Genomic DNA, 27,727 nt, shown 5'->3' on the forward strand with positions numbered 1-27,727 from the left:
TCCAATCTGACTTCGGGTGTCAAGGCCCGTTTGGCGCTCAGTCTCTCGAGTTCTCTTCCCCGCCCGGCTCTCTGACCTCCGCGGTTCTTCGGAATGATAGCATGGAGAAGCAATAACTTTGCCATGCGATCGACCCAGTCGTGTGGATATGTCGCTTCTCGAGGCGAAGAGGACGAAAGGGGCATGTTCGATCTCCCGAACCCGGTCGCCAAAGAAGTATATAACAAGTCACACTGGGTTGTTGACCCCCAGGTCAAGCAGACGTCGCGACTGGTATCTTTGATGATCCATCTTGGATACTCCAATTGCTGGAAAGGTCGTCTGTCTCCCAACATCCAACATCAACAGCGTGATGCTGAAGCCAGCCTGGGTCTCAAGCATGTCACCCACAAGTATATCCATGTGCGGACACCCGTAGTACTCGCGGTACAGCAAGACTGCGGGGACCCCAGACTCTTGACTTTTGACTCCAACTCTGGGGTTTTCCGTGGAAAATGCTCGCCGTGTGCCGTCCCAAATTCACCCTCAGCCTCGGGAACATGCTTCTTGGCCTCTTTACGGATTTGGTATGCCGAGTATGTCATGTTCCAGCCGTTGGAGGTGAAACCGTCGTACACTGTCGCCTGTCTGCGGTGCTTTTCTCTGTCTCCGCTTCGACCCCCTCGTCCCGAAGCATCTGAAGCGAGAGATCTTGTGGAGCAGGCTCAGGGAGTATCTAGCCCAACAGCCAAGAATCTAGGCCGGTCAATTGGGGACTCTCCGACGGGATATATCATGTTTCGCGCTGTCTGTGAACACTCCTTGCCCTGACCAAGTTCTCACGGCTCTTCCAATATCTGTTCGGTATCAGATGCAGTCAGACGAGGTCCTTGCGTCGCGACGAGCAGCGTCAGCTCTGCCAGACGAGGACGCACCAAGCACCAAGCGACAGAAGATATCTCCCTCAGCGCGGCCTCGCGCTTCGCTAGCTTGCCACAGCTGTCGCCAGCGCAAGATTCGAGTTAGTGAGGAATAGCTTCCTGTTTGGAGAATACAAACTCATCTTCAACCTAGTGTGATATTCAGCGCCTTCCTACCGGGTCTACGTGTAGCGCATGCCGCATTTCCGACATTGACTGTCGCGTCAGCCAGTTCTCGGATCGTAGAAAGTGTGTTAGTGGATTCTGGCATGGCTGAGCTCGATAAGCTGACACTTGATTCTCAGGCACGGTTCTCGCGAGCACATTGCTGCACTTCAGGAGCAGATCCGATCGCTGGACGTTCTGATCCGCCAGATCGTTCCCGATGGCAATACATCGCTTGGCAGTAGTCAGGGAGAGAGTGCGCCACTGTTGAAATCACCGGCAGCTGCAGCTGCAACCACCAGACCCAGCCTTGACGATATACGGGGGCCACAAGACGCGACTCTGATCGCCGCTCACCGAGCCTCATCGGCAGTCGTGCAGCCAAGCACAAACAATCCTGAGTCCCCTCGAGCCAATCAAGGTCAACAGTCTTCTGCTGAGTGCGTCGCTCTTTATACCTTGTTTGCATTGCCTCCCAAAGCTGTATGAAGTGCTGACTTGTCAAGGCAACCGGGTCTCGCCGACAACGAAAGTCAACGGCGAAGCCACACGCCTCGAGTTCACCATGAAGTCAATGGCGAGGGCGAAGTTTCCGAGGAATCCGGCATATACTTTGGCCCGTCATGCCAGCTCCATGTGTCGTCGCCTTCTGATGTGGTGAAAAGTGTGTCGGGTATCCATGCTCTAGGGACCCAGATTGACATGGACTCGGATCGCCTGAAAACCCTCCTGTTCAACAACTACTGCAATTTCCAGACCCTTTCAGTCACCATCATTCACCCCGAGCTCTTTTTGTCCCACCGAGCGCGAGGCTTGCGATCCCAGCATTACTCTCGGTTTCTGGAAAACTCCATGATGGCGTGCAGCGCGCGCTTGAGTACTTCGGTTGCGGTCCGCGCGTTGGGATCCAGCTATGCGATGCGTGCAAAGTCGGAAATCGTGTCAGAGTTGGAAGATCCAAATGTGGCGACGCTGCAGGGTATGCTGCTCCTCAGTGACTACGAGATGACTGAAGGACGCGACCGAGTTGGCTGGATGTATTGTGGTGAGGTCTCCTTTCCCTCATCATCGTGTGCCAGCCACCCTAATCAAAGTATTAGGTATTGCCTGTCGGCTCGTGGTTGACCTGGGTCTGCACCATGCTTGGAGCAAGAGCAGTGACCAAGATGCCTCGAACATCCATGGAGCAAGGTTCCGCGGCTCTGTGACGTTGGGCTGCTTCGTCTACGAGACCCTCTGGAGCATGTACTTGGGACGTCCAAGCCACATAGCCATGCTGGGCCCGTCTTTGTCCTCGTATGCTGACCATGTATCTGACAATCTGACTTTGAGGGCGTGGTTTGACCTGTGTGTATTGATTGCCGAGATTACGACAATCCTCGACAAGGATTCGCTTATACAGGCAGGCACTCTGAATCGACTGTCAGAACTCGATGGCAGGTTGCGCCGGTGGTATTCGTCAGTGCCCGCAGACATTACCCTTGATTATGACAACGTCTCTGCTCTTGACGCCGTGGCGTATGGTCTCCATATGCAGTATCTAAGGGTGCAGATGCTGTTGCATTCTCTTCCCATCTCAAGCCACCGGAAGCGCAAACAAAGCGACGGCAAGGACCAACCCCCAGTCCTTCGCAATTGGACCGCTGAGTCTTCCAGGCAGCTTGTGCATCACAACGCGCTGAAGATTGCCCAGCTGGGTATCACCTACGGACAGATTTTCGGGGTGGAAAAGACGCCTTCTGTGATGCTGGACAATCTGTACGTGGCGGCGACCGTCTTAATCTCCAACATCTTGGGGGCCGAGCACTCTTCCATAGACGAGAACGACCTTCGGTGGCTTCGATTGCTGGATGAGATGCTGAAAGACCTTCAGCCGCATTTTCATATCACCGGCAGGATGAGGAGGACCCTGGCTCGCATCGTGGAAGGCTGTCCCCTGCTTGCTGGTGTCTTTATGGACGACGTGCAGACGTCACCTGTACAATATGGTTCCAAGCATGGGGGCTTGGACAATGCACATGGCGGTGGTTGGGGTTCTCTCGAGGCTGCCGTCAATGACTTTGTCATCGACCCCAGTCTGTTCAACCTCGTTGACTTTGAGCTGGTCGGTGACGGCGACGGAGTGAATCGCGGCTAGTAAGGACTCTAAAAAGGCTTGTGGAGGTGGACTATGGCAGACTCGAATGAGTACTTCATAGCTACATGAGACGCCCAGAATGAGTGTCCCTTACCCGCAATCGACTGATTGAGTGCCAGTTCCAGAACGATTGGAGGTTGGTTTGCGTCAGAAGGGATGTGGCGCGTGGTAGAGTTCGCTCACGTCCAGAATTGTACTCGGTATGTATCGTGGCAGTCTGTGGAGGTATGTAGAGGAATGGAACGGGCTATTGCTCGGTAGCTATGAAGGCCTTCGCTGTGTTGCTGGTTGGGTGCGCTTGGTGCGGAAAGACCCTTCGACCCCATCCGCCTCCCGCACCACCAGCGCTATTACTCGTCGCCCGCATTTTCTTATTATGTATTGAATAAATATTTTTTTTGCGGCACAGGTTGACAAAGTATTCTGAACGCAAGAAAACCCTGGCCTGACGCCCTGACCTCTCTACCTGTCCCCTACTCCGACTCTGCATTCTGGTCGAAAGTGCCACAAAATGCGCACTCTTCCCAACATCATCATAACAGGCACTCCCGGCGTCGGCAAGACCACCACATGCACACAACTCCTCAGTCTAGCCTCGTCCTCCACGCCCGCGATTAACCTCAAGCACCTCTCGATCAACGACCTCGTCAAGTCTCGCTCCTGCCACTCCGGCTACGATGAAGATCTGCAGACCCTGATCGTGGACGATGACAAACTCATGGACGAGGTGGAGAAAGACATCTCCGATGGGGAAGGCGAAGGCGGTTGGGTCATTGACTGGCATTCCACCGCTGGGTTCGCCGTGCGCTGGGTCGACCTCGTGGTCGTGCTGAGGTGTGAAGAGACGAGTGTTCTCTATGACCGCCTCATGGCGCGAGGCTACAAAGATTCCAAAGTGCAGGAGAACATGGATGCCGAGATCTTTGGCGTTGTGACCGAGGAGGCTAAGGAGGGATGGGGAGAGGAGGAAGACGGGAGGGTCGTTGAACTCAAAAGCGTGAATGCAGACGACATCGATGAGAACGCAGAGCGCATTCTGCAGTGGGTGAAGAACTGGATTAAAGATCATACTACGAATGGGAACGAGGGTTAGGGGCAGTGGGATGGCAAAAGCTCGACTGGGGCTTCCTCTATTCTTGGATGACCCACGTCAGAAAAGTCTACGATTCTATTTGAATGAGGCATTGTGCAGCAGTTATGGCTACGGCTCCAGCTCACCCCCAGCCAGCCATGCTTTCAGCTTGGCCAGAGCCTTGCCTCGATGTGAGATCAAGTTCTACGCCAGGAATGTGGTTAGCCATGTCGCCCATTACAAGGACAAGAGGGGACGAGGTCGAAGGAGTACATACTTTCTTCTCCTTCTCCATCTCGGCGTATGTCTGACCATCCTCGAACTCGAAGACGGCATCCCAGCCTATTGGAGTTCGCGGTCAGAAATTACGCACTGCAAATTGCACCCAGGCTTCGCATGGAACCATTTTCGCAAGGGGGAGTTCACATACCAAAAATTGGAGGCCCTCTGGCTGGCACGATCTTTCCCTGACACCGGCCCTGGAACAGAATCGGCTCATAGCCAGGTCCTGCACAGTACGCAAACGTACACACCGCGAAGGCGGTCTTGTCTTCGTATGCGGCGAGCATCTTGTTGAGACCGTCGTGACCGAGGGCCTGAAGGAAGTACTTGCTATGGTGGAGGAGGTACAGAGTCAGTCGTTGCTGAAGAAGGTAACAATGCTCTATGCAGGAGCAGGGGTGATGAAGAGGACGGTGACTGGTTCGTCTGGGGATTCTGTTCAATGGCACGTTTCAGGGGAGTGTGAGCTCACATATAAGGCCCGGGTAACCCTTTGAGGGCCTGAAACTCCAGCGCCGTGTCTTCCGTGAGGACTGGGCCGTTCACCTAGCCAGCGCACGGTTTTTTAGCATATACCTTTGACAGACACAACATCCAATGTAGAATATTCCATCCATTAAGTGTACTATAATTATTAATGAGAAGACACTCACCGCCCTTGCGGCCCTCGAGGCCTTGTCCCTCGCGACCTCCTCAATGGTACCCTGGATCTCGGCGCCCTCGACATTGCGGCTCTGCAGGTCTAGACCGGCTACGTCGCTAAGGATCACGCGGACTTCGGCCAGCTTGTTGGCGTTGCCGGTGATGAAGTTCAGAACCTTGGGCCGTTGGTGTACCGGTTGCGGGTCCTGGGACGCTGGTGCCAGAGACATTTTCTGTCTTTGCTTTTGCGAAGAGAAGAGATAGGAGGGTGGGAGATGGGGGGTATCCTTTGTGGAAGGGTCTAGGTGATTTGGTAGTGGTATAATTTTCTGTGCCAGTCAAAGGAAAAAAAGAAAAAACATATGCTAGGGACGAGCGCAAGGTGTTCACCGGCGGGTCAAATGTGAGTGCCTGTGTTCAAAACGAACCCAATAAGACCTGTCCACTTTGCTTGACTTGATTTCCTAGACTGTAGATGTATGTTGTAGGGAGCAGCGGGTTGTATTTCGGTATATCTTGTGTCACATCTATTCGACACTGTTGATAGCAAAAGCGAGAATTTGAAATGACTCAAACTGCGCAAGGCTGCGCGGCCCCAAGGCTACGAGGCTACATCCTAACCACAGCTAGCCAGGCAAATCGAACTCTGAGCTTCCACCATCAACAAATATTTGGTCTGAGAACAAGTAATGAGCAACAACAGCATACAAACCAGAACGCTCATACCAATTTGCTGAAGAAGCCTATCAATAGGCCTCTAGAGATGCCCCGACCGTGTCATACCTATTCCATCCATGCTACCAGTCAGCCTTCGAAGTAGTCATTTGTTCTAACAAACTCCTCCGTCGTCCCAGTTGCAATGCAATATCAAAAGAAGCCCTCATAGGAGATGTCCAAGCCGCAATGAATGAGTTTAACAATGCTCGCCTTCCGTGCCCTTCGGTAATGATAGTCCGTGTGTGATGTTCCCCGCATGTTATGACTGCCTTGTTTTCAACTTCAAGAGTTCAAAGTCCTTATACTTCTCCAGGTATCTCTCGCCCCTTCGGTGAGCTTTCAAGAGCTTTTCAGGCTCAGCGCACCGGAACGTCGTGTTGCGTGAAAAGGCGAGTTTCTTGAGTGCGGGGCTTGGGTTGAACATGGGATCGAAAACGACCAAGTTGACAACACCATTCGACCTTTGCTCGACCCCCACGATGGTCATGGAATGGCCATGATGTTGAAAGTAGATCGGCGGCTTGTCCGTAATAACTACTTTGTCAACGCTGGCTTTGGTCGAGTCGTCGTCGAAATACTCGCAGACAGCGAGAAGCATTGTTTCGAAGCCCTCGACCTCTTTTGTAGTGGTGTACGCGGTTGCCTCGCATGGTACATCGAGACTCATGAACAATGCTTGCGCCTCCGGTGTGCCAATGTATTTGCGGGTGAATCTGATGCCGCCGGTTTCCACACGTCCACTAGAGTTGAAGCCCAGGTCCCAAGCGTTTTCGATCATGTCTTGAACCTTCAGTATAGATGGCAGTCTTCCCCTGAAGTTCTCTGCGCCATTAGCATCCGCACCCTGGATGTAGGACACCAGCATCTGAATATTGCGATAGCCGCAAAAGCCACCTTCCCTTGGCATTTTGCACACATGGAGAACTTGAGGACTGCAATAGAATGCACGTTCGACCGTTCTGTCCAGCTGAGACAGCCGAGAGAGCACAGGTACGAGATTGGGCGTCTCATTGGCAATGGTTTCGACCTTGATCAACGTGCCGTCGGGGCCGATCCTGTTAGTGATCGTGACTTTGGCGCCCTCCTCGAGCATGCGGCGCAGCCAGCCTGGCATCTGCTGCTCATGAGCATAGGGACCGAGTTCCGACCGCTGCAAACAATTAGCTTACTATTCAACGTTAGATTTGGTCCACACTCACTCCAAGCCGTTTTGTCTTCCCAAGTTTCGAAGAGACGGCCGAAAGAGCCGATTTCCTCTTAGGAGACGCGGGAGTGCCGAGGAAGATATCCTTGAGAGATGGACCGCGTCTCTTTTCGCTGCGAGAAGGAGGAGGGGACGGTTTGTCCGGAAGTTGGCCATAGTTTCGAAGAGAATTTGGGATATGAGTGCTGAACGAGTTGGAGACATCGACCAAGGGACGTTGGGCAGTTGACCGAAGGGTCGAAAGCTCAACGTCTTTGCTAGGTATATCGGCCTCATCCATGGAAATATTCTCTTGAGCATGCATGTCGGAATGGGCATCGAGCTCGAGAAAATGTACGCGTTCGCCACAGACACATTGTACCCATGATTCTTCCTTTCCAGTTCGAGAAATTGATGGGAGCTGTGGTGGAGTCGTTGCACTTTCCAGCATCCCATTTTCATCACGGGCAGGAACATTGGGACGGTCTGGTAGGGCTAGTTCGGCAGGCAAGCCTGCTTCCTCAAAGGCAAGAAGTTGAGCCAGATCAGCATCGCTCAGCTGAGGCGCGGCATTGTAGGGTTGCTGACGGTCAGGCTGCTGGCCGCCATGCCGATGTTGCACGTGCCTTTCGAGGGCGTCAAAATCATGGGTGCCGAAGCGGCAAAAGGGGCAAGTTAGATATTGTTCGTGATTTTCGGTGGCCATCATGACCCATGGGATATGATAGAATGAGAGATGGCGCGAGAGGCTTAACAAGATTCCATCTTGTGTGGGATGGGATATCAGGCTGCGGGCGAGCCCAATCGGTCACTTCAACGGTGCCTGTCACTGGCTGCTACCTGCTGTCCACTAACAACCTTATCTTTTTCAACAGAAGTGATGAAGTGCAGCGAACGCATAGAGGGACAACGAATAACAGACGACAACAGAGTGGCTTTTCCGCCTCAACTCAACTCCGTGTGGCAGTGCTTAATTAGGGTGTGTTGTGTACTCGTATGCGGACGAGGAATGTCCGAGCAGGCTGAACAAGTGGGCGAATGGGGTATTGGGAGGGCCGCGTTGATCGCCAAGGGGAGTTTAAGGAGGATTCTCGGGTGGAAGCGCAAGAGGAACACTAAGGGCGTGCATAACATAGGCGTGGAATGTCACTCTATCTTTAATTTTCCATGTCAGCAAGAACTAATTCCCCCAGTCTTTGTTTGGCGTTACCTGATTCCTGGAAACGAAGCGCTGACGGTGACAGGCTGAGATTAAAGGCTGCCACGGCCGCCCAAGATCAGTGGGGTGATTCACTCAGCCTTGTCTGGCTGCTTGGGTTGCATTCTAGGCGAGCAAGAAGGTGTGCTGGCAGGTTGAATTGGAGGACACCAAGGATGGGATCAAGGCCGTTAAAATGACAACATCCAGTAGACCTAGGCCATCACATGTAGAGGGTACCTGTAGGTACAAGTACAGGTACCCTGAATAGTGCCTACCAGTAGGTGTCTACTGAGTAACTAATGTACCTGACTAAATCTGGTAACCACACACGAAATGACGCCACGGTTCTGGCCGCCACATTATTCGCCGAACTTGTAGCCGAGCGCAGTGGGCTCACCTCACCGCCTCGAGGACCCCTCCAGAATTTTCAAAAATTCTGCCGCATCGAGTATTATGACTGACCCGACTGTCGTGCTAACTGAGAGACTTTTTCGAAAATCGGGCCCAGAATCGTCTCCGGCTGTGGCAGTGGGATACAATGCCAGTCACTAACTTGCTGCTCTCCCTCTAAAACAGCCCTCGTTCTCGAATGATATTTACTTTCGTTTGTTGACTAGCTACCACACTCCTTCCGCTGTCTCTCGTATGTCTCAGTGACGGTATTATGTTTCTCAGTCATTGCTTGCCACAGTCACCCTCCTCACAATGACCACGCCCTCTCTCTCTAACGGTGTGCGCGCCGAGGTGCCGCTCGTCAACGGGGTCAATGGCACCCGCACACCAAGGTCTCGTCCAGTTAATGTCTTGAAATTCGGCGGTATGTGTGATCAACCTCCGCCATATTTGGTACGCCGTCACTGACTCACCCAAGGAACTAGTGTTGGAAAATTCCCTTTGGACATTGTCAATGTCGTCAAATCTTGTTCCTTGGACACCGATGTTGCAATAGTCTGCTCAGCAGTGCGTATACTCACCGTCGGTCTCGCTGTTTGCATGTACTGATCGACCAAATTTAGAGATCGAGCAGCACCAAGGCCGCAGGCACGACGAACCGTCTGTTGCGGGCAGCGGCCGAGGCAGAGAACCACCGATCCCAAGACTTCAAACTGTTAATCCAAGATGTTCGGGCCGATCACTTGGGGGCTGCTGAAACGTACATACAGTCCGAGAAGATACGGACGCAGTTACGGGCACAGTTTGAAGATGAGTGTTCGTTGGTGGAGCGGATATTGGAAGCTGCCCAGACTTTGGGCGAGACGAGTCCCAGATCCAGAGACAAGGTTATGAGCACGGGCGAAAAGCTCAGCTGTCACTTCATGGCAGCACTGCTGCAGGACCGAGGTATTGACGCCGAGTTCGTCGACCTGGCGGACGTGATTGATTTCAATGTCTCCCACGGTCTGGACCAGCAATTCTACGACAACTTGGCATCGAGTTTGGCAAAACGGCTCCAAGACATCCCTTCTGGGGTGGTGCCCGTAATCACAGGATACTTTGGCGCCATCCCGAGAGGTTTGTTGATGACAGTTGGTCGAGGATACACCGACCTGTGTGCCGCCCTCGTTGCCGTCGGCATAGGAGCCAACGAGCTACAAATATGGAAAGAAGTGGATGGCATATTTACGGCTGACCCGCGCAAAGTCCCGACAGCGCAACTGATTGCTCGGATAAGCCCAGCAGAGGCTGCTGAACTCACATTTTACGGATCCGAGGTGATTCACCCTTCCACCATGGACCAGGTCATCCGAGCACGGATACCTATTCGGATAAAGAATGTGATGAATCCACGAGGAGGGGGTACTATCGTCTATCCAGATTCTCCGTCAGAGCTGGCCTCCAAGTCGGCAGGGCACGACCCTACGCTCTTCCGTTCGAGGAGCCCTAGCCAGCTCTCGGAGGGTGAGACGCCGAAGCGCCCGACAGCAATTACCATGAAGCACAAGATCTTGGTCATGAATATCCACTCCAATAAACGAGCATTGTCACATGGGTTCTTCGCCGGAATCTTTGCCACCCTCGACAAGTGGCGATTGTCGGTCGATGTCATTTCCACCAGCGAGGTGAATATGTCTATGGCCTTGCATTCGGAAGCGCCCCTCTACACGGGCGGAGGCGATGACGAATACCAGATCGTGGATCAGGATCTTCGGGGCGCGATCGAGGAATTGCAAAACTTTGGGACTGTGGACATCATTCCGGAAATGGCGATTGTCAGTCTCGTCGGGAAGCAGATGAAGAATATGATCGGCATTGCTGGAAAGATGTTCTCGACCCTGGGCTCGAATCATGTGAACATCGAAATGATCTCGCAAGGTATGGGCACCCATCATGATTTGGAGAGGTGTATGTCAATGCTAACAGAGTGAGCAGGGGCTAGTGAGATCAACATCTCTTGTGTGATTGCAGAACGCGACGCCGATCGAGCTTTAAACATCTTGCACACCAACTTGTTTACCTTCCTCGAACCCTGATTGTGCTTTTTGAGCGATTGAGCAGCATCTAATACTATTTACGGGAGTCTTTGCATAGAAAAAGAGGGGGGCACTAGTGGTGTCAAAAAGGAAAAATCCGGAACCCGGGGTTGGTCAATAAAATGGGAGGCACTCTGAAAAGGGTCTGAAATTTGGACATTCAGCTGGACACACACGGGCCCACCGTGGCGGTTATATTCGGAGATGTTACGGGAAATGTCGATGACAGCAATTTGGAGTAGATGAAGAAACGAATTTCAACAGAGTGACATGATCACCACAAGCCACAACCATGACAGATGTCAATCCAAAAAAATGAGAAGATCCAACATCTCCAGATGACATCAACCTGAGCCCAAGGGGTTTGTCCTTTTGGTAGAGTTCAAATGAGCCATTGTGGCAGTGCTTGTCTTGATGAAGGAAGAAACAGCTATAGCCCCGGGATTGACAACCCGAAGACGAGAGTTCTCTGCTACTATTTCCTAGAGAAGCAAGAAACATGCTGCGGAAATGAATGTGAAGTTTCTGGAAAGGGAAAGTGAGACAAAGCGGCAACACGGCTAGAGTAGCATTCTGGAAGAGTAGTTGTTCCGCTCCGGAAGACGCGCTTGAAACGCGTCCTTCTCTCCACCAATAAAATCACGCCTAAGCTCTGGGATTCGCGCCACTCCCTCAACACCAAACCAGGGAACTAGGTGGGCAGACAACGGGCATTCCACGTCAGTCGAGTCCAATCGAGATGCCATTGATTGGATGTGGATAAGTCCAGCAGCACAGGCCCCGACCACTGCGAACCCTTCAGAATCAAGGCGTCCGTAGCGCCAAAGTCTCCTAAAGTCAAGGTCCATCACGGTTCGCGTCTTCACATTGGCCTCAGTCACCTGTCAGTTGCATCGAGGCCTCGCATCGCAAACCCACGCCCTCGACGCCTCTCACTAATAGCCCACCAGGCCCGCGTCATTCCTGGCATTCCCGGCTCAAAGGTCGAACTCCTCTCACCCACACCTCCACCGAGCTCTCGAACTTTGTTCTTACCCGGTCCTACTCTGCCCTCTTTTTCTGCCTGCAGTTCCCCTCTTAAGAACTGGCCTGCCTCCTCCCACGAACCAGCTTACTCTCACATCGATTTTTTACGCGATAGCCTGGTAAACAAGCTACCCTTTACGACCTCCAGTCATCGCCAGCTTCACGGAATGCCTTGATTGATTCGATACCTGCGATTCACCTCTCGACTTCTATCCCTTTCGACGGTTCAGCATTCATACCATCCGCACCCCCTCGGTACTCCGACCAGCGCTGCAACTGCGGCCTCGATCTTCCGCGCCCCTCCCGCACAGACACGCCCATACCTCCATCCACCTCCTTCGCCCTGAGATTTGATTTCTCTGGACGCCCTTGCTCACAGCTCGAGATCGTTCTCAAAAAGTGGCATTTGCCTGTTTTCCTGCGGGTTGTCGGCTCTGGACCACATCTCAGCCGCACCCTGCCGTCAACCTCAAAAAGTTGGTTAATGGAACCTCTGCACTTTAGTTTCACGCGACTTTTCCCATACACTTGGCTTGTCCTGTATCTGTGAATACTCTACACCACTTTTCGCCATGGCCTCGACGCGTCAACATCCCTTTGTACAGATCTATCAGGATCCCATGCCGCTTCCGTCGAACAATATCTCACATCTCAGCCGAAATCGACCGCGTCTGCAACCTTCGGCTATGCCTTTGCAGCCACTCAGAAACCCGCCTGCTGCTCACCCACGCCCGGAGGTCATCCTCAGTGCCCCGATGGCACCCGGCCAACAGTTATCCCCTCTCAAGAGCACACCCTTATCTCCTCAGCCACCTTACTACGGAGACCTCAACTATGTTGCGATCCCTCCGCCTATGACGGCAAACCATATGTACACTGACTCACCGGCGAAGAGACATGCTGTTCCATCCAGCCAGCAGTATCGTCCTGTTCAAATGGCACAGCCAATGTTTACCACCTTCGACATAAAACTTGATTCATATGACCAGGAAAACTTTGGGATGCCAACTACGCAAGATAATTTCGTTGACTTTCCAGAGCCCTCATACGTCCGCAAACAGCCCCTAAAACGATCATACTCGGAAGCGCAGATGACCAACGACCGCCCTTTCAAGAAGCCTCGACAGGAAGATGAATCCGTCTTCCAGCTACCTAACCCGGAAGATATGCCCCCGGTCGAGGATGATGGAAATAAGCCTGCCTACAGCTATGCTCAGATGATCGGAATGGCTATCCTTAGAGCACCAAATCGGCGGCTAACTTTGGCGCAAATCTACGACTGGATCTCGACTACATTCACCTATTACCGAGAAGACACCAAGCAAAGCTGGCATAACAGTATCAGACATAACCTATCTTTGCACAAAGCTTTCACGAAGCAAGAGAGGCCCAAGGGCGATGCCGGAAAGGGAAGCTATTGGGTCATTGAGCCAGGGATGGAGTCGCAGTTCATCAAGGATAGAAATCGCAGAGGGGCCAATATCACCCACATGACGATCAATGCCAACGCGATGCGTCCCGAGCCTCAGAAGATTGCCCAGCAGCTCTCGGACGCGCTCGCACCGAACCCCTTCCTTGGTCAATCCAGCGAACCGCCCCGCCCTCAGACGGCTCCTGCCCTTCCGGAACTCTCATCAGATGCTACTCTTCCTGCCTCAGACCCCGCTCTGAACGAGCATGAGACTGCGGAATTTGAAGACACCGGCGCCGTCACGGCTCCAAAGTCGTCTCCCCCAGATGCCATTAATTCTTCGCCACCCGTGGTTGCACCTCATCATCAACGCGCGATCTCTTCGCCGCCCACACGACAGCCGCGCCAATCTATTTCTCATCGACAGAACCCAAGTCTTACCAAGAACGATGACAGCGGATACTTTTCGTCCATTGAGTCGTCTGCTCTCCGGCCGAACAAGAATACCGTGATGCTCACCTCGGAACTGGACATTGAGCCTATGAGGAAAAAGAGAGGTCGCGCCGAAGAGGAGATTGTGCGAATCAGAAGCTCCTCGCATGATCTCACTCCAAGCCATGGGAGATTCCGGCCATCCACGGCGGAGGGTGTTCAGTTGTCATCCCCCGTTCGTGTCAGCCCAGCGGTGAACCAGAATCCGGTGACTCCTGCTGTAATCTTCAAGAAACCCGCACGCCCTCCTCCTTCAGTGTCTCCAAACACGCAGCTCCTGCTGCATCGCAAAGCAATGCGCGAGTTTGCCAACTCACCGATCAAAAGCTCTGGACTCTTTTTGTTAGAAGAGGCAACATACAGTCCTCTCCGGTGGACGAGTCTGGCGCCCTCGTCAGCCTATACTGAGGAATCTTTTGAAATCTTTTCTGATCCGGCGCTTGGTTTTACCCCAGGTACACCATTATGTGCCTCGTCACCATTGAAGGGATCTGTCTCTCGCCCAACCTATGGTCGATCAGCAACTTCTACCAATATCCTAACGGATGTGCTTGGCAGTGCCCAGAATCGCAACACCAAAACTCCAACCCGGAGCTCTCTTCTGCATCCCCGCGTACGGGCTACCCAAAGTGGGTCGCCATTGAAAGCTTCCGCTTCGCAAGGCTCCCTCTTCGATACACAAGATGATCTTTTTGACTTCAAGTCATTCGAGAATGACAACTCGGATGACAACGACGAGGGTGTCGATATCCTTCAAGGATTTGGAAAGATTGGTGGAAAGTCGGCGAATGCGACCACATCCACTGGCCATTCCCGTCGACCTTCTCTGGGTCGCAGCCTTACTTCACGCTTTTGATGTGTTAATGAACTTTGGTTGATACCCGCTTGTCCACAGATGGCTGAGTGGACTGACTCTTCATGTCCTATGTTTTTCTTTTCAGGAAAAAATTCTTGGTGATACCACCGGACCGTTGGATTCATCGAGACTGGTAACGGACGGACGCTCCGCTGCAGTTGTGCTTGGGCTCTTGGTGCCTCCCCTGGACTGGACGAGCCTCATGTGCTCGGACCACGCCATGGAACAACTGCAGAGATAACTTTGCTATGATGTCAAGAGTTTACGAATTGTGATTATGCCCTTTTTCTAATGACGATATGGGATTGTATGACAGTAATGGAGACTATTATGTGGGAGGAGCTGAAAGTGGCTCGACAACAAGCCCATAGATAGTTTTAGCAGCAATGCAATGAGAATGCTCGTCTCGGCTCTTTGGGTCCGGGATGTCAGTCGATTCAATCCCGCACATGCTGTACTGGGTCCGTACAGATACTTGTATGGTCATATTGCGAAGATCTCACACCACGGGCCTCGCCTCGTCTCGCGCGAGGTTCCATGCGATGCAGGCTGAGTCATCATCAGACATCAACGTTGGTGGGTGGTTGGTGACGCAGTCAAGGCAGCGCCAGTCTGCGCCAGGATGATCTTTCACGCGCCTGCAACCAATGGCCGTCGGGACAAAGTAAGCCAGCTCGCTGCAGCTCTACGAGGTACCTGCATTAATATATTGGTCAGCGTCGAGGCAGGATTGAAGTGGTCTTGTTCTGACTCGTTTGTGGCATGAATACGAACAGGCTCACTCGAGGCGTCGGTTGCGGCATCCTGAGATTCTGCGTTTCGAGGTATTCGACTATAGAGGCACGGAGCCTTACTACACGAGCGACATTGGGCAGAGGCACAGAGCTGAGACCTTCCATGACTGATCACACCACCCGAAAGCCTTTTGCACAATCTCTACTCGATCAAGCACAAGTCGCGGGACTGTCCACGACGACACCGAGAAACAAGATGAGCCGCCGTACGCCCATAGCACCCCAGCGAGTCGATGCACCGCTCACCCAGTCGGCAACCTTCCTCGTCGTTTCCTTGACTAACAAGCCCGATGCCGTCAAGACGGTGCGCTCGACGCTAGCCAGTGTGGACGACCTCTCCAAGAATGTTGCTATTCGAGACCTGGATGCCGCCTTTGCGTGCACTGTCGGCATTGGCAGCGATGTCTGGGACAGTCTATTGCCCGGGGTTCCCAGACCGGCTGAGCTGCACCCCTTTCCCACCATTTCTGGAAAAGTCCACACGGCTGTTTCCACGCCTGGGGATCTGCTATTTCACATTCGGGCTCAGCGCCGCGACCTGTGCTTCGAGTTCGAGCGCCAGCTGATGGATCGTTTGGGCGACAGTGTCAAGGTCGAGGATGACACCGTGGGATTCCGGTACTTTGACGTTCGCGATCTTCTGGGTTTCGTGGACGGGACGGCAAACCCTGTGGGCACTGCGGTCGACGACTCGGTCCTGGTGACGGAGGCAGACGACGCAGGCTCTGCAGGCGGCAGCTACGTCGTCGTGCAAAAGTATGTGCACGACTTGAGCAGGTGGCGGGGCTTGTCCACGGAGAAACAAGAGGCAATCATTGGGCGCACGAAACTCGACAACATCGAGTTGGACGACGTCGCCGAGGACAAGCAAAAAGCTCACAAGCAACTAGCCAACATCTCGGGGGACGATGGAACCGAGCTATCGATTCTGAGGGACAACATGCCCTTTGGCACACCCGGGAAAGGCGAGTTTGGCACCTATTTCATCGGCTATTCGAGAAAGCTGTGGGTTATTGAGCAGATGCTGGACCGGATGTTTGTGGGCTCGCCGCCTGGGTTGCACGATCGCATTCTGGACTACTCGACGCCGTTGACGGGGACGACCTTTTTCGTACCCAGTGCAACCCTCCTGGGGTCTTTGGCTGATGACTAGCGGTTGAGAGTTGGAACTTCTACCACTCTGCTCATCAATGGTAGGAGGACCTGGAGGAAACAAGTATGACTGAACACACCTTGCTTTCTTCTTCAAGCGGATGCTGCGTGGATGGCAAATATTGCTCGAGAGAATCTCGCACAGTCTTGCCTCATGTTGCCTCGCCTACAGCTTATCACGGATTACTAGAGACACTTGAGCATATGCAAGGTTGTCGTCATTAAGGAGGTCCGAATCTAACCTTTCCATATGCATTTCTCATCGACTCGACTGGTTGTTGTAAATTGTAATTCTATACCTCGTAATATGGCCCAAGTCTGGCAATGGCCTGTTAAAGCGGCGCACGTTGCTCGGGGGTTTTCTTGGGGGCTCCGAAAACCATTGAAACTTTTCCTGAAGTCGCATCCGCTTCGCGCGTCTTGTCCCCCCAGTCAATGCTCGGGATTGTTAGAGCACGGAAATTATCACAGCGGATTTTCCAGAGAGAGACATTCACAGTGGGGAGGTCCTGAGTCTGGTCAGAGGATCACGGCCGCGGCACAAGTCCCCAAAGGACGACGAAAAGGATGTCGACACCACGATGTCTCCGCATAGCTATTGAAGCATGCCGGCCCCAGAAGGTATGGAAGAGCCTCACATCGCCCACATGGCAGAAAGAAGCTGTTCACCAGGAAGTCGTTTCCGCATGATAGCAGCAGCGGCGCTCTGGAGCTGTTCTGAACATGTTCACGATTGACTGACTTGTGTGTTCGATGTCCAGACCACCACCGTTCCGCTTCGACCTCGTGTTTCTGCTCCAGCCCATCGGCAACGATCGGTGCAGGCCTTTTGCTCGCATGCGCCGCGATATGAAAAGAACAGCAGAGACAAATCGATAGAAACGGGGCCTGTTGATATCACAGCAGGCTTCCCAACTCCGGAGATCGGGTCATACAAAATCCAGGATGCCTACGAGGAAGAGAGAGCTCCGGTCAAAGAGAGCGATAGAGAAGGCGACTCGGCGGCAGCGACGGCTAAGCCCAAGCATACGCCGACTTCAATACAGCGGTCCAAGCAGAGACCGGACGTGGTGTCGGAGGCTCAAGCCCAGGATCTAACGCAACCACAATCGCCCACAAAGCGAACTCCAAAAGCTACAAGGGGCTCGCTATCCACGCCACAGCTCTCTTCGTCCGAGAATACGACCGCGGCACCCAGAGATGAAAATGTAAGACCCAACGTACCACCCAACGTCCTTGCCGCGTACCGCACTCCGCTCTACCATCCTGTCACCCACGGGATCCCCGTGTGCCAGCTTCAGCTCCGCTCCTTCAGCACTCGCAACCTCGAGTTTTTCGCCGACTTCTGCGTCCGCGCCGCGTACTACCTATCGCTGCCCTGTCGGGGACCGACGCCCCTCCCGAAGAAGATTGAGCGATGGACGGTCCTCAAGAGCAACTTTGTGAATAAAAAGGCTCAAGAGAATTTTGAGAGGATTACAATGAAGAGGTTGATTACCGTGTACGACGGACATCCAGAAGTGGTCGAGACGTGGTTGGCATTTGTGAGAAAATGGCAGTTTTATGGAGTGGGTATGAAAGCAAATCTGTGGGGTTGGGAAGGTCTTGGTAAGTCTGGAGAGGCTCGCTCATGGCTACTTCACCATTACAACATTGTGTTTACCCCTTCAGCTACTGTGGACTGGTTGCCATGCGTTTGCGGTTTACCTGTAGTTTTGCTAACGTGTGTTGCTTTTTCAGATGTTGCATCCAAGATGGACCACGACTTCACCTCTCTCGAGAAAGAACTCGATAGCAAGCTGCGTCTGTTTGGATTCAACAAGACAGCGGGCAAGAAGAACGATCTGCTTGACCTACTCGAGAGACAGGGACATAGGCGTGAAGGTATTGGCATGAGCGAGGTTCGGGAGAAGAGCAGGACGACTGAGGATCCCTGGTAAGGAGGTTGAAAGGCTATTCGCACGCTATTGCACTCTGAGAGGGCTCGGGATACTATTGTGTATAGATAGGTGTACAACGAAGGCTCATGTAGCAGTGATACATTCGGCGGAGCAATACGGAGTGCCTTGCATGAACGTACCTACAACACATGCCTATCTCGCCATGTACTCTGAATACAATGATCATCGCTATTAGCGGTGATAGGGATGTAACATGACTAAGTACTTGTCCTCATTAATACACGTCCACTCTTGTTCTTTTCCCTGCTCCATCCAGGTGGTACGGAAAGGCGCCGGTAGAGTGTTCGTCCATACCATCCAAAGTAGGAAACGGTAGATTGCAGAATACAGGCTGGGATGATATCCTTGTTTGGTAATAGGCATTGATGGTCCACGGCAAAAAGGGGCAAATGAATGACCACGAAAGAAGAAGGGAATTTGTTCCGCGCATCGACCAGCATCTGCGCCTCGACAACTTAGCAAGTCGGCATGAACCATCTCCACATCAAATCCCACATCAACTTTACTGTATCTTCACCTAGCATCTCCACGTATGTCCTAGTCAGCCTCAGCTGGTTCTTTTGCGGGGTGAAAACCTTCGTGCATCGGCCCAATGGATCCCTCCCACCCATCCCACACTTTGACCCATGGTGCGCTGGTTCGCGGGTTTAGTCTCACATAGCTACTCGATACGGGTGCCGGTCGCCTGAACCCTGGGCGTTTGTGTGGAATAATTCCACGGGGTCACTGGAGGATGTCAATATGAGACACATAGACCGAGTATAGACGACGCAGTCTCGTCGTTCCTCATGAAGAACACCAGGTTCTGCTGATCTCTTGTCTCCTTTTCAGCCATAACATCCAGCATTCACCATGTCTCCCGGCCGGATAGTCGCTGAAAACGACTACGACTTCATCGTGTGGTCAGTATTGCTGTCTTGGTGACTTATTCCTGTCCGCTGACTGTGTCATCGTAGCGGCGGAGGCACGGCAGGCTGTGTCGTCGCGGGCAGACTCGCCGAAGATGCCAACGCGCGGATCCTCGTCGTCGAGGCAGGCCCTCACAACAAAGATCTCGAGAACGTCCACATGACGGGCGGCTGGTCCAAGAACTTTGACTCCGACCTCGATTGGAATCTGATCACCCCGCCCATGGATGGCGTCAACGGCAGACAAGTCAAGCTGAGTCGGGGGAAATTCTTGGGAGGGTCTAGCGGTGTCAATGGAACCCTCTGTATCAGAGGCAACAAGCAGGACTATGATGACTGGAAGTAAGGCTCCCCAACACTGCGGTTCGGAGGATTCAACTCAGTGATTCAGGCTTCCGGGGTGGTCCGGAGAGGACTTCTTCAAGTACATGCGCAAGGTTGGGGAATCCTACCAAGTGCAAACGACATGCCAGCTGATGACAAGAAGGCCGAGACGTTCCATCCCAAACCGTGGTTTCAAACCGACGAGAAAGCCCACGGATACAACGGCCCGCTCCACACGGAGCCGCACGATCTCGCCCCGATTTCCAACTTGTTACTGGAAAGCATGGAAGACATGGGCTTCCCGTTGGTCCACGACATGTTCAGCAATGGCGAGACTCCGCATGGTTGTGGCCACGTGCCCCGGACTGGTACGTACGACGCATCGACGAGGTTCCTGTTGTAGATGGGAAGCTGATCCTGGCTTGCAAAGTCCACAAGGGCATCAGAACTACCGGAGCCGACTTTGTCACCAACGATCAACACAAGACCAATATTGACCTCCTGCTTGACACGGTCGTCGACAAAATCAACTTTGAGGAGAAGGATGGTGAACTACATGCCACGAGCGTGGCGCTCGTCGGCAAGGATGGCACCACCAGAGAAGTCAGGGCCACAAAGGAGATCATTGTCTCTGGAGGTGATTGCCAGATCTACCCAGGGTTACCGATGATGACAGCTAATGTCTGAAAGGCGCATATTGTTCTCCGGCCATCCTTCTCCGGTCGGGCATTGGTCCCAAAGCTGAGTTGGAAGAGTTGGGCATCCAGTGTCTCGTCGACTCGCAGGGAGTTGGGAAGAACTTGCTGGATCATCTTGTAGGCGGCGTCTCCTTTCGAGCGAGAGCCTGTCATGGGCTGACTCGATGCAGATTGTGTTTGCTTTTTACGAAGTCACCAAGGAAGGACTGACCAACGACCATCTTGTGTACGCTACGTTCTGCCTGACTGCGATTTCACCAACTAATCCTTCGTCCAGGTATCACGGCGACGCTGCCATGGCTGCATATATGCTATACAAGGAGAAAAAGGAGGGGATCCTCTCCACATTCCCCTTTGGCGCTTTCGCCTTTGCAAGGCTCGATGATCGCCTGAAAGATGAACCACTCTGGAAGGAAGCAAAGAGGGAGCCTGGCCGGGACCCGATGGGGTTGACTCCCAAGCAGCCAAACATTGAGTTTTTCACCACTGAGGTGAGCTCTCCGCACACCATCCGAGCTCCTTTATCCTGCTGACCAAGGTCAAAAGCTGTACGGTGGCCCCAAGCAATATGATCAGTTCCCCATTGGTGAGTTTAAGAGAGTACGCAGGTGCAGCCACGAAGTCTGACCGACTACCTTTAGACAAGAAGCATGCCTTTGCCATGATCACGGAGCTATTCTCACCCCGGTCAAGGGGCACGGTGACTCTGAAGTCCAAAGACCCTCTAGAAAACCCGGTGGTGGACTGCAACTATCTCGCCGACCCGCTCGATATGCTGGTCCTGTCTGAGGGCTGCAGGCTCGGCAATGAGATTGTCATGAACCTGAACAAGGTTGCGAAACAAGAGATTGTGAAAGGGTCGTGGCCGTCAGGTATGTACAACACGGCCACCCGTGACCAGGAGCATGACGCTGACCGCATGCCCAGATCTGACACATCATGCTTACACGAAACGGGAAGAATGGGAGCCTTATGTACGAAAAGAGGCCACCACATGCTATCATGCCGCAGGGACATGCAAAATGGGGCGGGATGGCGACAAGATGGCTGTTCTTGATGAAAAACTTCAGGTCCGCGGAGTCAAAGGCCTCCGTGTGGCTGACACCAGCGTGATGCCTACTCTGCACGGTGGCCACACTCAGATGCCTGCGTATGATGACTTCCACAAGATATTATTGGCTGATACTGACCCCGTAGCAGGTACGGAATTGGCGAGAAGGCTGCGGATCTGATCAAAGAAAGATGGTCAAAAGCCTAGGATGCAGGAAGGATGCCCTGCCAAGTAGCCGTGGCTAGTATGGTGTTGTTGGCAGACAATCCTTGGCCTCTTCATCCAGGGGCGTCGCTGGGCCAAGCTCGTGCTTGTGACATACGGCAGAATCCAGCCTGACAAGTGGGTTGTGTCATGCTTCAGTGAATACTGGTGTACAGCACCATGATCAACGTGTCCATCACCGGCAGCGTCTCTACCTCCTCTCTACTTGGGACAAAGGGGACAAGGCTGAGTCTCTACGGAGCACCCAATGCTTCATTCCGCATATGTAATCCGGGTACGGAAAATATAGTCTTGGCACAATCCATAGCTGTGGATCCAATTAAGTTCCAAAAGCGGCGCCTTCAGACCATCCAAATGTGGAAACGCGGCATTTTATTGATCCAATCGCCTGACTGTCAACGAGCTTTGTCCTTTGCTCTGAAAGACAACCACTTTTTCCTCGTCCTCCTCTGGACATGTAAATTAGTATTATTCCTATACCTGTAATTTCAACTCGGCGTTTCTGTTTGGGGACGCGTACACTCCTTTGTTCTGTGAAATGCCCCGAGGCCTCGCGCGTGCGTCAGTGAGGCTTCATTGTCCGCGGAAGATCCAGTTCCGCCGCAAGCTCAGCAGCCACGAGCAGCCACAGCTTGCTTCGGTGAAGAGGGTGTCCCTGGGCGAGGGAAAGCCACCTCGGAGGTCCATCGACGAGACAGCGCGCGATGGCTCTGCCAAAGAAAGAACGGCGGGACAGAATGAAGATGATGATGGTAAAGACGAGATAGAGCAGCACTGGGCGCGCATGTCGCCGTCATCCAGCAGCATCCGACGAGCGTTTTCCGGCATCCAGCCCACGGGCGTGCCTCACCTGGGCAACTACCTCGGGGCGCTGCGGCAGTGGAAGCGGCTGCACGACCAGTCGACCGACCCGAAATTCGCCATGCACTACCGCTACGAGCAGTACTTTTCCGTCGTCGACCTGCACGCCCTGACGGCCGAGACTCCGGCGTCCGAGCGCCTGCGTCTGCGCAAGGAGTCGTACGCGGCCCTCCTGGCCCTGGGCTTGAACAATAACAGGAACACGACGCTGTTCTTCCAATCCGATGTAAGGCCGTCGTGCGACCCCAAATTTTTGTGGAGGGAGGTTCCTCATCAGCTGAAATCGAACGACAGGTCCCGCAACATGCCTCGTTGATGTGGATTTTGAGTACCATTGCCTCGACAGGGTACCTGTCCAGAATGACTCAGTGGAAGGTACGCGCAGAACCTCTCCACATGTTTAGCCGCCTACGGATTGAGGACTGAAACTGTAAACTTATAGAGCAAGTTGAACTTGCCCGAAAATGCCACCCTCGAAAGCGACGAAGCTACAGCGAAGCTCAAGCTCGGTCTATTTTCGTACCCGGTCCTGCAAGCTGCCGATATATTGCTCTATCAGTTAGTTGGATTCTTGCTCTGGTTGGTAGTGTTGCCGCTGAAACTTCAACAGACCATCCATTGTGCCGGTAGGGGAGGATCAACTACAGCACATTGAGTTTACGCGGACATTGGCCCGGGGTTTCAATGCCCTGGTCAGAGAATCCGCAGGTGGAAATGTCTTCCGAATACCTTGGCCGGTCATATGTAAGGTTCCCCCATTTCGACCCTTTCACCCATTCGAGGTACCAATCAGCATCACAGCCCCTGCCAAACGGATCATGTCCCTGAAGCGCCCGGAGCAGAAGATGTCCAAGTCGGACCCTGATCCCAAATCCCGAATCCTGGTGACCGACAGCCCAGAGGAGATACACGCGAAGCTCCGAGGTGCCGTGACGGATTCAGAGCCGGGCATATCTTTCGACCCTCAACGACGGCCAGGGGTATCCAACCTGGTCGAGATACTGCGGCACGTGACCGAGTCGCGGGAATCCAGCGCATACATCGCCCAGGACAACGCCAACGTCAGCATGCGTGCGTTCAAGGAGATGATTGCGGACGAGATCATTTCGGCGCTGCGGGGCGTGCGCGACAACTTCCTCGCCATCATGGACTCTGGGAATGAGCGGCTCCGCGAGGAAATCGAGTGGGGCGGCGCAAAGGCGCGACGCAAAGCCCGCACGACCCTCGATGAAGTCCAGCAGGCCCTGGGATTGTTTGGGGTCACACTGTCGGAGGAGGAGGCGACCCGGATCCGGGAGCGTCGGAGACAAGCCGTGCGCAAGGACCTGGGCACCGACCTGAACATCGAATCCAACCCGTTTGAGTCCGATGGGGAGGACGCGAGATTTGCCGAGGACTTGCCCGTCAGAAGCGAAGATCCAGAGTCACACCAAAAGGAGATGCAATCTGTCGAGCAGGGCAAGATGTGAAGGATGTCCGTGTCCCACAAGCGTAATGGCGGGAATCTGCTGCTGGGAATTGTCAACATCTGCGAGAAGTCCAGTTCAGACGTGACAGCGTTCTGGGGCTGATAGAAAACGTTCGGTCGTCTTCGCTGTTTGAGATGTAGCTGGAGTGCGGCGCGGATATTGTCACACCGGGTTCAGCATCTCAGCTGGAACCTGACGAGGCTGCCACCAAGAGGCACCGCAAGGCTCGGAACCCCTGACGTCATCGCGCCGCCCGATTTCGCTCCTTTTTTTTTTGGTCGCCCATGTAAATCTACAAGTCAGTCAAGTACCTCATGGTGCTTATGTATCTACCAGCAACACCAGCTTCTACCCCTCTTCTTCAATCAATCGATCACATACAATTAGCTCCCACAAGCATGAGACAGTCCCCTCCAAGGCAATAATAAACCGACACCCAAACCCATCTCATTTCTTCCTTGTTTTTCCTTTGTGCGACTCAATGCGCCCAATACCGCAGCTCAGACCCGTCCTTCCGCGACGCACCTGTCTACCCTCGCGCCGTCGACACGTCTCGACCACCTCCCCCTCGAGCACCCGCCTCCATCATGAAAAGCACCGGCACGACGGTGGCGGCGGCAGCGACGACGACGTCGTGGACCTGGCGTTCCACCGGCACAATCCACCCGAGAAGACGGCGACAAAAGGACCGGGTCCCATCATCATCATGCACGGGCTGTTCGGGTCGCAGCGCAACAACCGGACTCTGAGTAAGTAAGGAATCACCTCACACCCACACAGCTCCCCCGCCCTTGACAGTTCGTCGCGCGGTGTTCACATTGGAGGAAACTTCCTGTTCTGATTCTTGTCGGTATAGAGCGCTAGCCAAAGACCTCTCGCGGCCCGTCTACACCATCGACCTCCGCAACCATGGCGACTCGCCTCACTCGCCCGTGCACACGTACACGGCCATGGCGCGGGACGTGGAGCATTTCCTCGACACGCACAAAATCCCCTCCCCGACACTGGTCGGCCACTCGATGGGCGCCAAGGTCGCCATGACGCTGGCCCTGCGTCGACCAGAGAGATACTCGGCGCTGGTGCCGGTGGACAACGCGCCCGTGGACGCGGCCCTGAGAGGGGACTTTAGCAAGTACCTGGACGCGATGAGAGAGATTGACGAGATGAGACCGCGGCCCAAGAGACAGAGCGACGCGGACAAGATCCTCGCAAAGTACGAGCCGGACCTGGCGATCCGCCAATTCCTCCTGACGAACCTGGTCAAGATGCCTGTCGTCCAGCCGGGCGGAGCAGGCGGAGGAGGCGGCCCCGCGCACTCGTCGCACCAGCACCACGGCGCACGCAGGGACAAGGACAGGCACGACGCGACGGAACTGCGTTTCCGCATCCCCCTACACACGCTCGCCAAATCCCTCCCGAACCTGGCCGACTTCCCCTTCAAGGACCCGGACACGCACAAATACAAGGGCCCCACCTTGATCGCCCGGGGCACAAAGAGCCACTACGTCGCCGACGACACCTTGCCCGTCATCGGCCGCTTCTTCCCCCGCTTCGAACTGCGCGACTTTGACTGCGGCCACTGGGTCATGAGCGAGAAGTTTGACGAGTTTCGCGCCGCGCTGGTCGAGTGGGTGGACCGCGTCGTCGACGAGACATAGATGACCCGCACTCACTCCCCCTCCTCCACTTGCTGCAACATTCGAATGTTGGTTCTGTAGGTGGGTTGTCAAAGGGGATTCGGGGGAAGGAGAAAAGAAGAGACATCGAAGAAATGCCACAAGGAGGAGGAGGAGGAGGAGGACAAGGACAAAAGAGAAACCGCGGTTTGACTGGGCGCGTCGAGATGATGATGCACTGGTTCCCCCTTACCTCAATCATCCAAACACATCAGTCACATGTGTAACATACATATAGATAGACCAACATACTACCTATAGAAATGCTAGAGTGAAACGCTCCTCTGGTTTGGTTGGTAGAAATTTGATGGGAATTCTTTTCTCATTCTCGGTTTGGTGGTCAAGGAGAAGCCCTAACGGCAGGATAGAACGCATGCGTATGTATGCCTTGTGCCTATGCCTATGCCTATGCCAGCCTATACTGGGGCGAGTAATCTAGCATAAACATGAATGAACCCATTGTATTCGTTGAAGAATTGGGGGAGATGCACCGACTACAAGGCAGCCGGGCCACACTCTGTTCCTTGTGCAACAGCATCTAGAAAAACTAAAACCCCCCCTTTCTACCACAGGCAGACACGTCTCTCATTCCACTTTTGCTCCTACTTCCTTGTGTGTCCACAGAAGAGAGATAGAAAGAGATTGCACACATCCTGAGGCGCGAATGTCCTAGCCTGGACTCGCGCAATTCATGGACCAGCGAGCCGTCGAGGATATCAGCAGCCTACGTCGAATAGCGCGCGCCTCTCTCGTCCTCCTCAATCATCACCCCCCTCTCCTTGAGCTCATAAAAGGTTTTCACATGTGCTTTTCGTGTTTTTTCTTTCTTTGGAATTTATTCATAGTGACACGCAATGCAACCCCAGACATCCCCAGCCGGTTTACACGCTCTCCAGAGGTGCGGGCTCCTTGAACTCCCTCTCGACCTTCCGGCCTTCGTCATCCTGGCCGCTCTCGCCGTGCAGACCCAACAAAGCGCCGAGGTCGAACTTGGGGGCCTTGAGCAGCTTGACCTTGCGGATGTGTACGTTCTGGAGGGGGTAGATGCCTTGGGTGGACTTTTCAATCTCGCGTCCAATGACTTCGGGAATGAGTTTGCCAGTCAATTGGGCGAGGGTGACACTGGTGGCCTCGCGTTGGATGATCTCGGTCATCTTCTTGCGAATGGCCCGGATTTGCGAGGTAGCGGCGTATGTTGTCTTCTTGATTTGGTTGGGGCGACGCTTGGTGAAGGCGATGGCGAACAGCCGCAGAAGGTAGTCATCCGTGGTCTTGACAGTGACGTTGGCCTCGATCAACGTCTGCCACTTCCTCACCAAACTCCTCAGCTTGTCTGAAGTGAAGTCCAATCCGTGGAAGTTGGTCAGGCAGTTCTTGCCCTGGATCTCGTCAACCCGGAGCTTGACCTTGCGGAAGGCATGGTCCTCGTCGTTCTGCAGGTCGGCAAGCGAGACTTCGAAGATACGGCCCTTGAGGGCATCATTGGCGGATTTCAGACCCGTGGTGCGGTTCACGAGGGTTTTGCCGACACTATGAACACAAAAATGTCAACGCATGATTCCCTACGAGCAGCCCTTAAGAGTGTGATTGTAGACATCTCTTGTTCCCTTTTGTTCCTTCTCTTCGCAGTGGTGGTGGTTGGGGTACATTGGAGGGGGACGTACTCTCGCTGGTTGAATGTAGACGGAGCCTTGATCGAATACCAATCTTTCCGGGTGAAGGGATCCTGCGTTCTCTTCTTCAACCCCTTCTTTCCCTTACTCAATCGCTTGTTCCTGGAGAGCACAAAAATGTTCGTCAGTTCCTGGTCTTTACAAGGTTCGCTGCCTCCCTGCGCAGTGTTGTGCGTTTGCGCAGAATGTACAACTTGACCTGCTGGGCGGGGGTAGAGGACTGGACTCACTTTCCAACAGCCATGATTGCGACGGGTGTCTTGTCGCAGGATTAAGCTGTCTGGGTCCGATTGAAAAGGCAACACACAAAAGTTGCTGATGTTGGGGTGAAATTAGGTAGAAGACGATGGGGGTGGTAGAAGTTTTGATATCGCAGTCAAC

General features: G+C 53.6%; 13 protein-coding genes across 13 annotated transcripts; 10 read left to right on the forward strand and 3 right to left on the reverse strand.

Annotated features, from left to right (window-relative positions):
* Nucleotides 1–123: 123 nt before the first annotated feature.
* AYO21_02370 (hypothetical protein) lies at nt 124–3,201 on the forward strand (the record flags this gene model as incomplete). The annotated part of the gene is made up of 6 exons (XM_022652349.1): nt 124–786; nt 851–1,000; nt 1,054–1,148; nt 1,205–1,504; nt 1,571–2,109; nt 2,165–3,201. The coding sequence occupies 6 exons, from the start codon at nt 124–126 to the stop codon at nt 3,199–3,201; spliced, it is 2,784 nt and encodes a 927-aa protein (XP_022515385.1).
* A 511-nt stretch (nt 3,202–3,712) lies between these two features.
* On the forward strand, nt 3,713–4,294 carry AYO21_02371 (hypothetical protein; the record flags this gene model as incomplete). Its single annotated transcript, XM_022652350.1, has 1 exon — nt 3,713–4,294. One exon carries the CDS (start codon nt 3,713–3,715, stop codon nt 4,292–4,294), a length of 582 nt encoding a protein of 193 aa, XP_022515386.1.
* Nucleotides 4,295–4,402: 108 nt separating this feature from the next.
* On the reverse strand, nt 4,403–5,427 carry AYO21_02372 (RdgB/HAM1 family non-canonical purine NTP pyrophosphatase; the record flags this gene model as incomplete). Its single annotated transcript, XM_022652351.1, has 5 exons — nt 4,403–4,477; nt 4,551–4,615; nt 4,704–4,885; nt 5,028–5,101; nt 5,209–5,427. The coding sequence occupies 5 exons, from the start codon at nt 5,425–5,427 to the stop codon at nt 4,403–4,405; spliced, it is 615 nt and encodes a 204-aa protein (XP_022515387.1).
* Nucleotides 5,428–6,173: 746 nt separating this feature from the next.
* AYO21_02373 (hypothetical protein) lies at nt 6,174–7,803 on the reverse strand (the record flags this gene model as incomplete). The annotated part of the gene is made up of 2 exons (XM_022652352.1): nt 6,174–7,064; nt 7,114–7,803. The coding sequence occupies 2 exons, from the start codon at nt 7,801–7,803 to the stop codon at nt 6,174–6,176; spliced, it is 1,581 nt and encodes a 526-aa protein (XP_022515388.1).
* Nucleotides 7,804–9,003: 1,200 nt separating this feature from the next.
* Nucleotides 9,004–10,769, forward strand: AYO21_02374 (hypothetical protein; the record flags this gene model as incomplete). Its single annotated transcript, XM_022652353.1, has 4 exons — nt 9,004–9,115; nt 9,170–9,258; nt 9,315–10,611; nt 10,669–10,769. 4 exons carry the CDS (start codon nt 9,004–9,006, stop codon nt 10,767–10,769), a joined length of 1,599 nt encoding a protein of 532 aa, XP_022515389.1.
* A 1,598-nt stretch (nt 10,770–12,367) lies between these two features.
* AYO21_02375 (hypothetical protein) lies at nt 12,368–14,554 on the forward strand (the record flags this gene model as incomplete). Its single annotated transcript, XM_022652354.1, has 1 exon — nt 12,368–14,554. The coding sequence occupies one exon, from the start codon at nt 12,368–12,370 to the stop codon at nt 14,552–14,554; it is 2,187 nt and encodes a 728-aa protein (XP_022515390.1).
* A 990-nt stretch (nt 14,555–15,544) lies between these two features.
* Nucleotides 15,545–16,501, forward strand: AYO21_02376 (hypothetical protein; the record flags this gene model as incomplete). The annotated part of the gene is made up of 1 exon (XM_022652355.1): nt 15,545–16,501. One exon carries the CDS (start codon nt 15,545–15,547, stop codon nt 16,499–16,501), a length of 957 nt encoding a protein of 318 aa, XP_022515391.1.
* Nucleotides 16,502–17,067: 566 nt separating this feature from the next.
* AYO21_02377 (hypothetical protein) lies at nt 17,068–18,440 on the forward strand (the record flags this gene model as incomplete). Its single annotated transcript, XM_022652356.1, has 3 exons — nt 17,068–17,121; nt 17,262–18,108; nt 18,241–18,440. The coding sequence occupies 3 exons, from the start codon at nt 17,068–17,070 to the stop codon at nt 18,438–18,440; spliced, it is 1,101 nt and encodes a 366-aa protein (XP_022515392.1).
* An 873-nt stretch (nt 18,441–19,313) lies between these two features.
* AYO21_02378 (hypothetical protein) lies at nt 19,314–19,715 on the forward strand (the record flags this gene model as incomplete). Its single annotated transcript, XM_022652357.1, has 2 exons — nt 19,314–19,363; nt 19,418–19,715. 2 exons carry the CDS (start codon nt 19,314–19,316, stop codon nt 19,713–19,715), a joined length of 348 nt encoding a protein of 115 aa, XP_022515393.1.
* Nucleotides 19,716–19,835: 120 nt separating this feature from the next.
* AYO21_02379 (hypothetical protein) lies at nt 19,836–21,649 on the forward strand (the record flags this gene model as incomplete). Its single annotated transcript, XM_022652358.1, has 8 exons — nt 19,836–20,061; nt 20,124–20,330; nt 20,384–20,508; nt 20,562–20,882; nt 20,938–20,977; nt 21,033–21,263; nt 21,319–21,541; nt 21,592–21,649. 8 exons carry the CDS (start codon nt 19,836–19,838, stop codon nt 21,647–21,649), a joined length of 1,431 nt encoding a protein of 476 aa, XP_022515394.1.
* A 556-nt stretch (nt 21,650–22,205) lies between these two features.
* AYO21_02380 (hypothetical protein) lies at nt 22,206–23,997 on the forward strand (the record flags this gene model as incomplete). Its single annotated transcript, XM_022652359.1, has 4 exons — nt 22,206–22,754; nt 22,823–22,903; nt 22,971–23,086; nt 23,139–23,997. The coding sequence occupies 4 exons, from the start codon at nt 22,206–22,208 to the stop codon at nt 23,995–23,997; spliced, it is 1,605 nt and encodes a 534-aa protein (XP_022515395.1).
* A 481-nt stretch (nt 23,998–24,478) lies between these two features.
* AYO21_02381 (hypothetical protein) lies at nt 24,479–25,655 on the forward strand (the record flags this gene model as incomplete). The annotated part of the gene is made up of 2 exons (XM_022652360.1): nt 24,479–24,750; nt 24,854–25,655. The coding sequence occupies 2 exons, from the start codon at nt 24,479–24,481 to the stop codon at nt 25,653–25,655; spliced, it is 1,074 nt and encodes a 357-aa protein (XP_022515396.1).
* Nucleotides 25,656–26,554: 899 nt separating this feature from the next.
* Nucleotides 26,555–27,590, reverse strand: AYO21_02382 (40S ribosomal protein S1; the record flags this gene model as incomplete). Its single annotated transcript, XM_022652361.1, has 3 exons — nt 26,555–27,203; nt 27,338–27,448; nt 27,577–27,590. 3 exons carry the CDS (start codon nt 27,588–27,590, stop codon nt 26,555–26,557), a joined length of 774 nt encoding a protein of 257 aa, XP_022515397.1.
* Nucleotides 27,591–27,727: the final 137 nt, after the last annotated feature.

Source organism: Fonsecaea monophora, assembly GCF_001642475.1.
Source record: "Fonsecaea monophora strain CBS 269.37 chromosome Unknown Scaff10, whole genome shotgun sequence".
NCBI lineage: Eukaryota > Fungi > Ascomycota > Eurotiomycetes > Chaetothyriales > Herpotrichiellaceae > Fonsecaea > Fonsecaea monophora.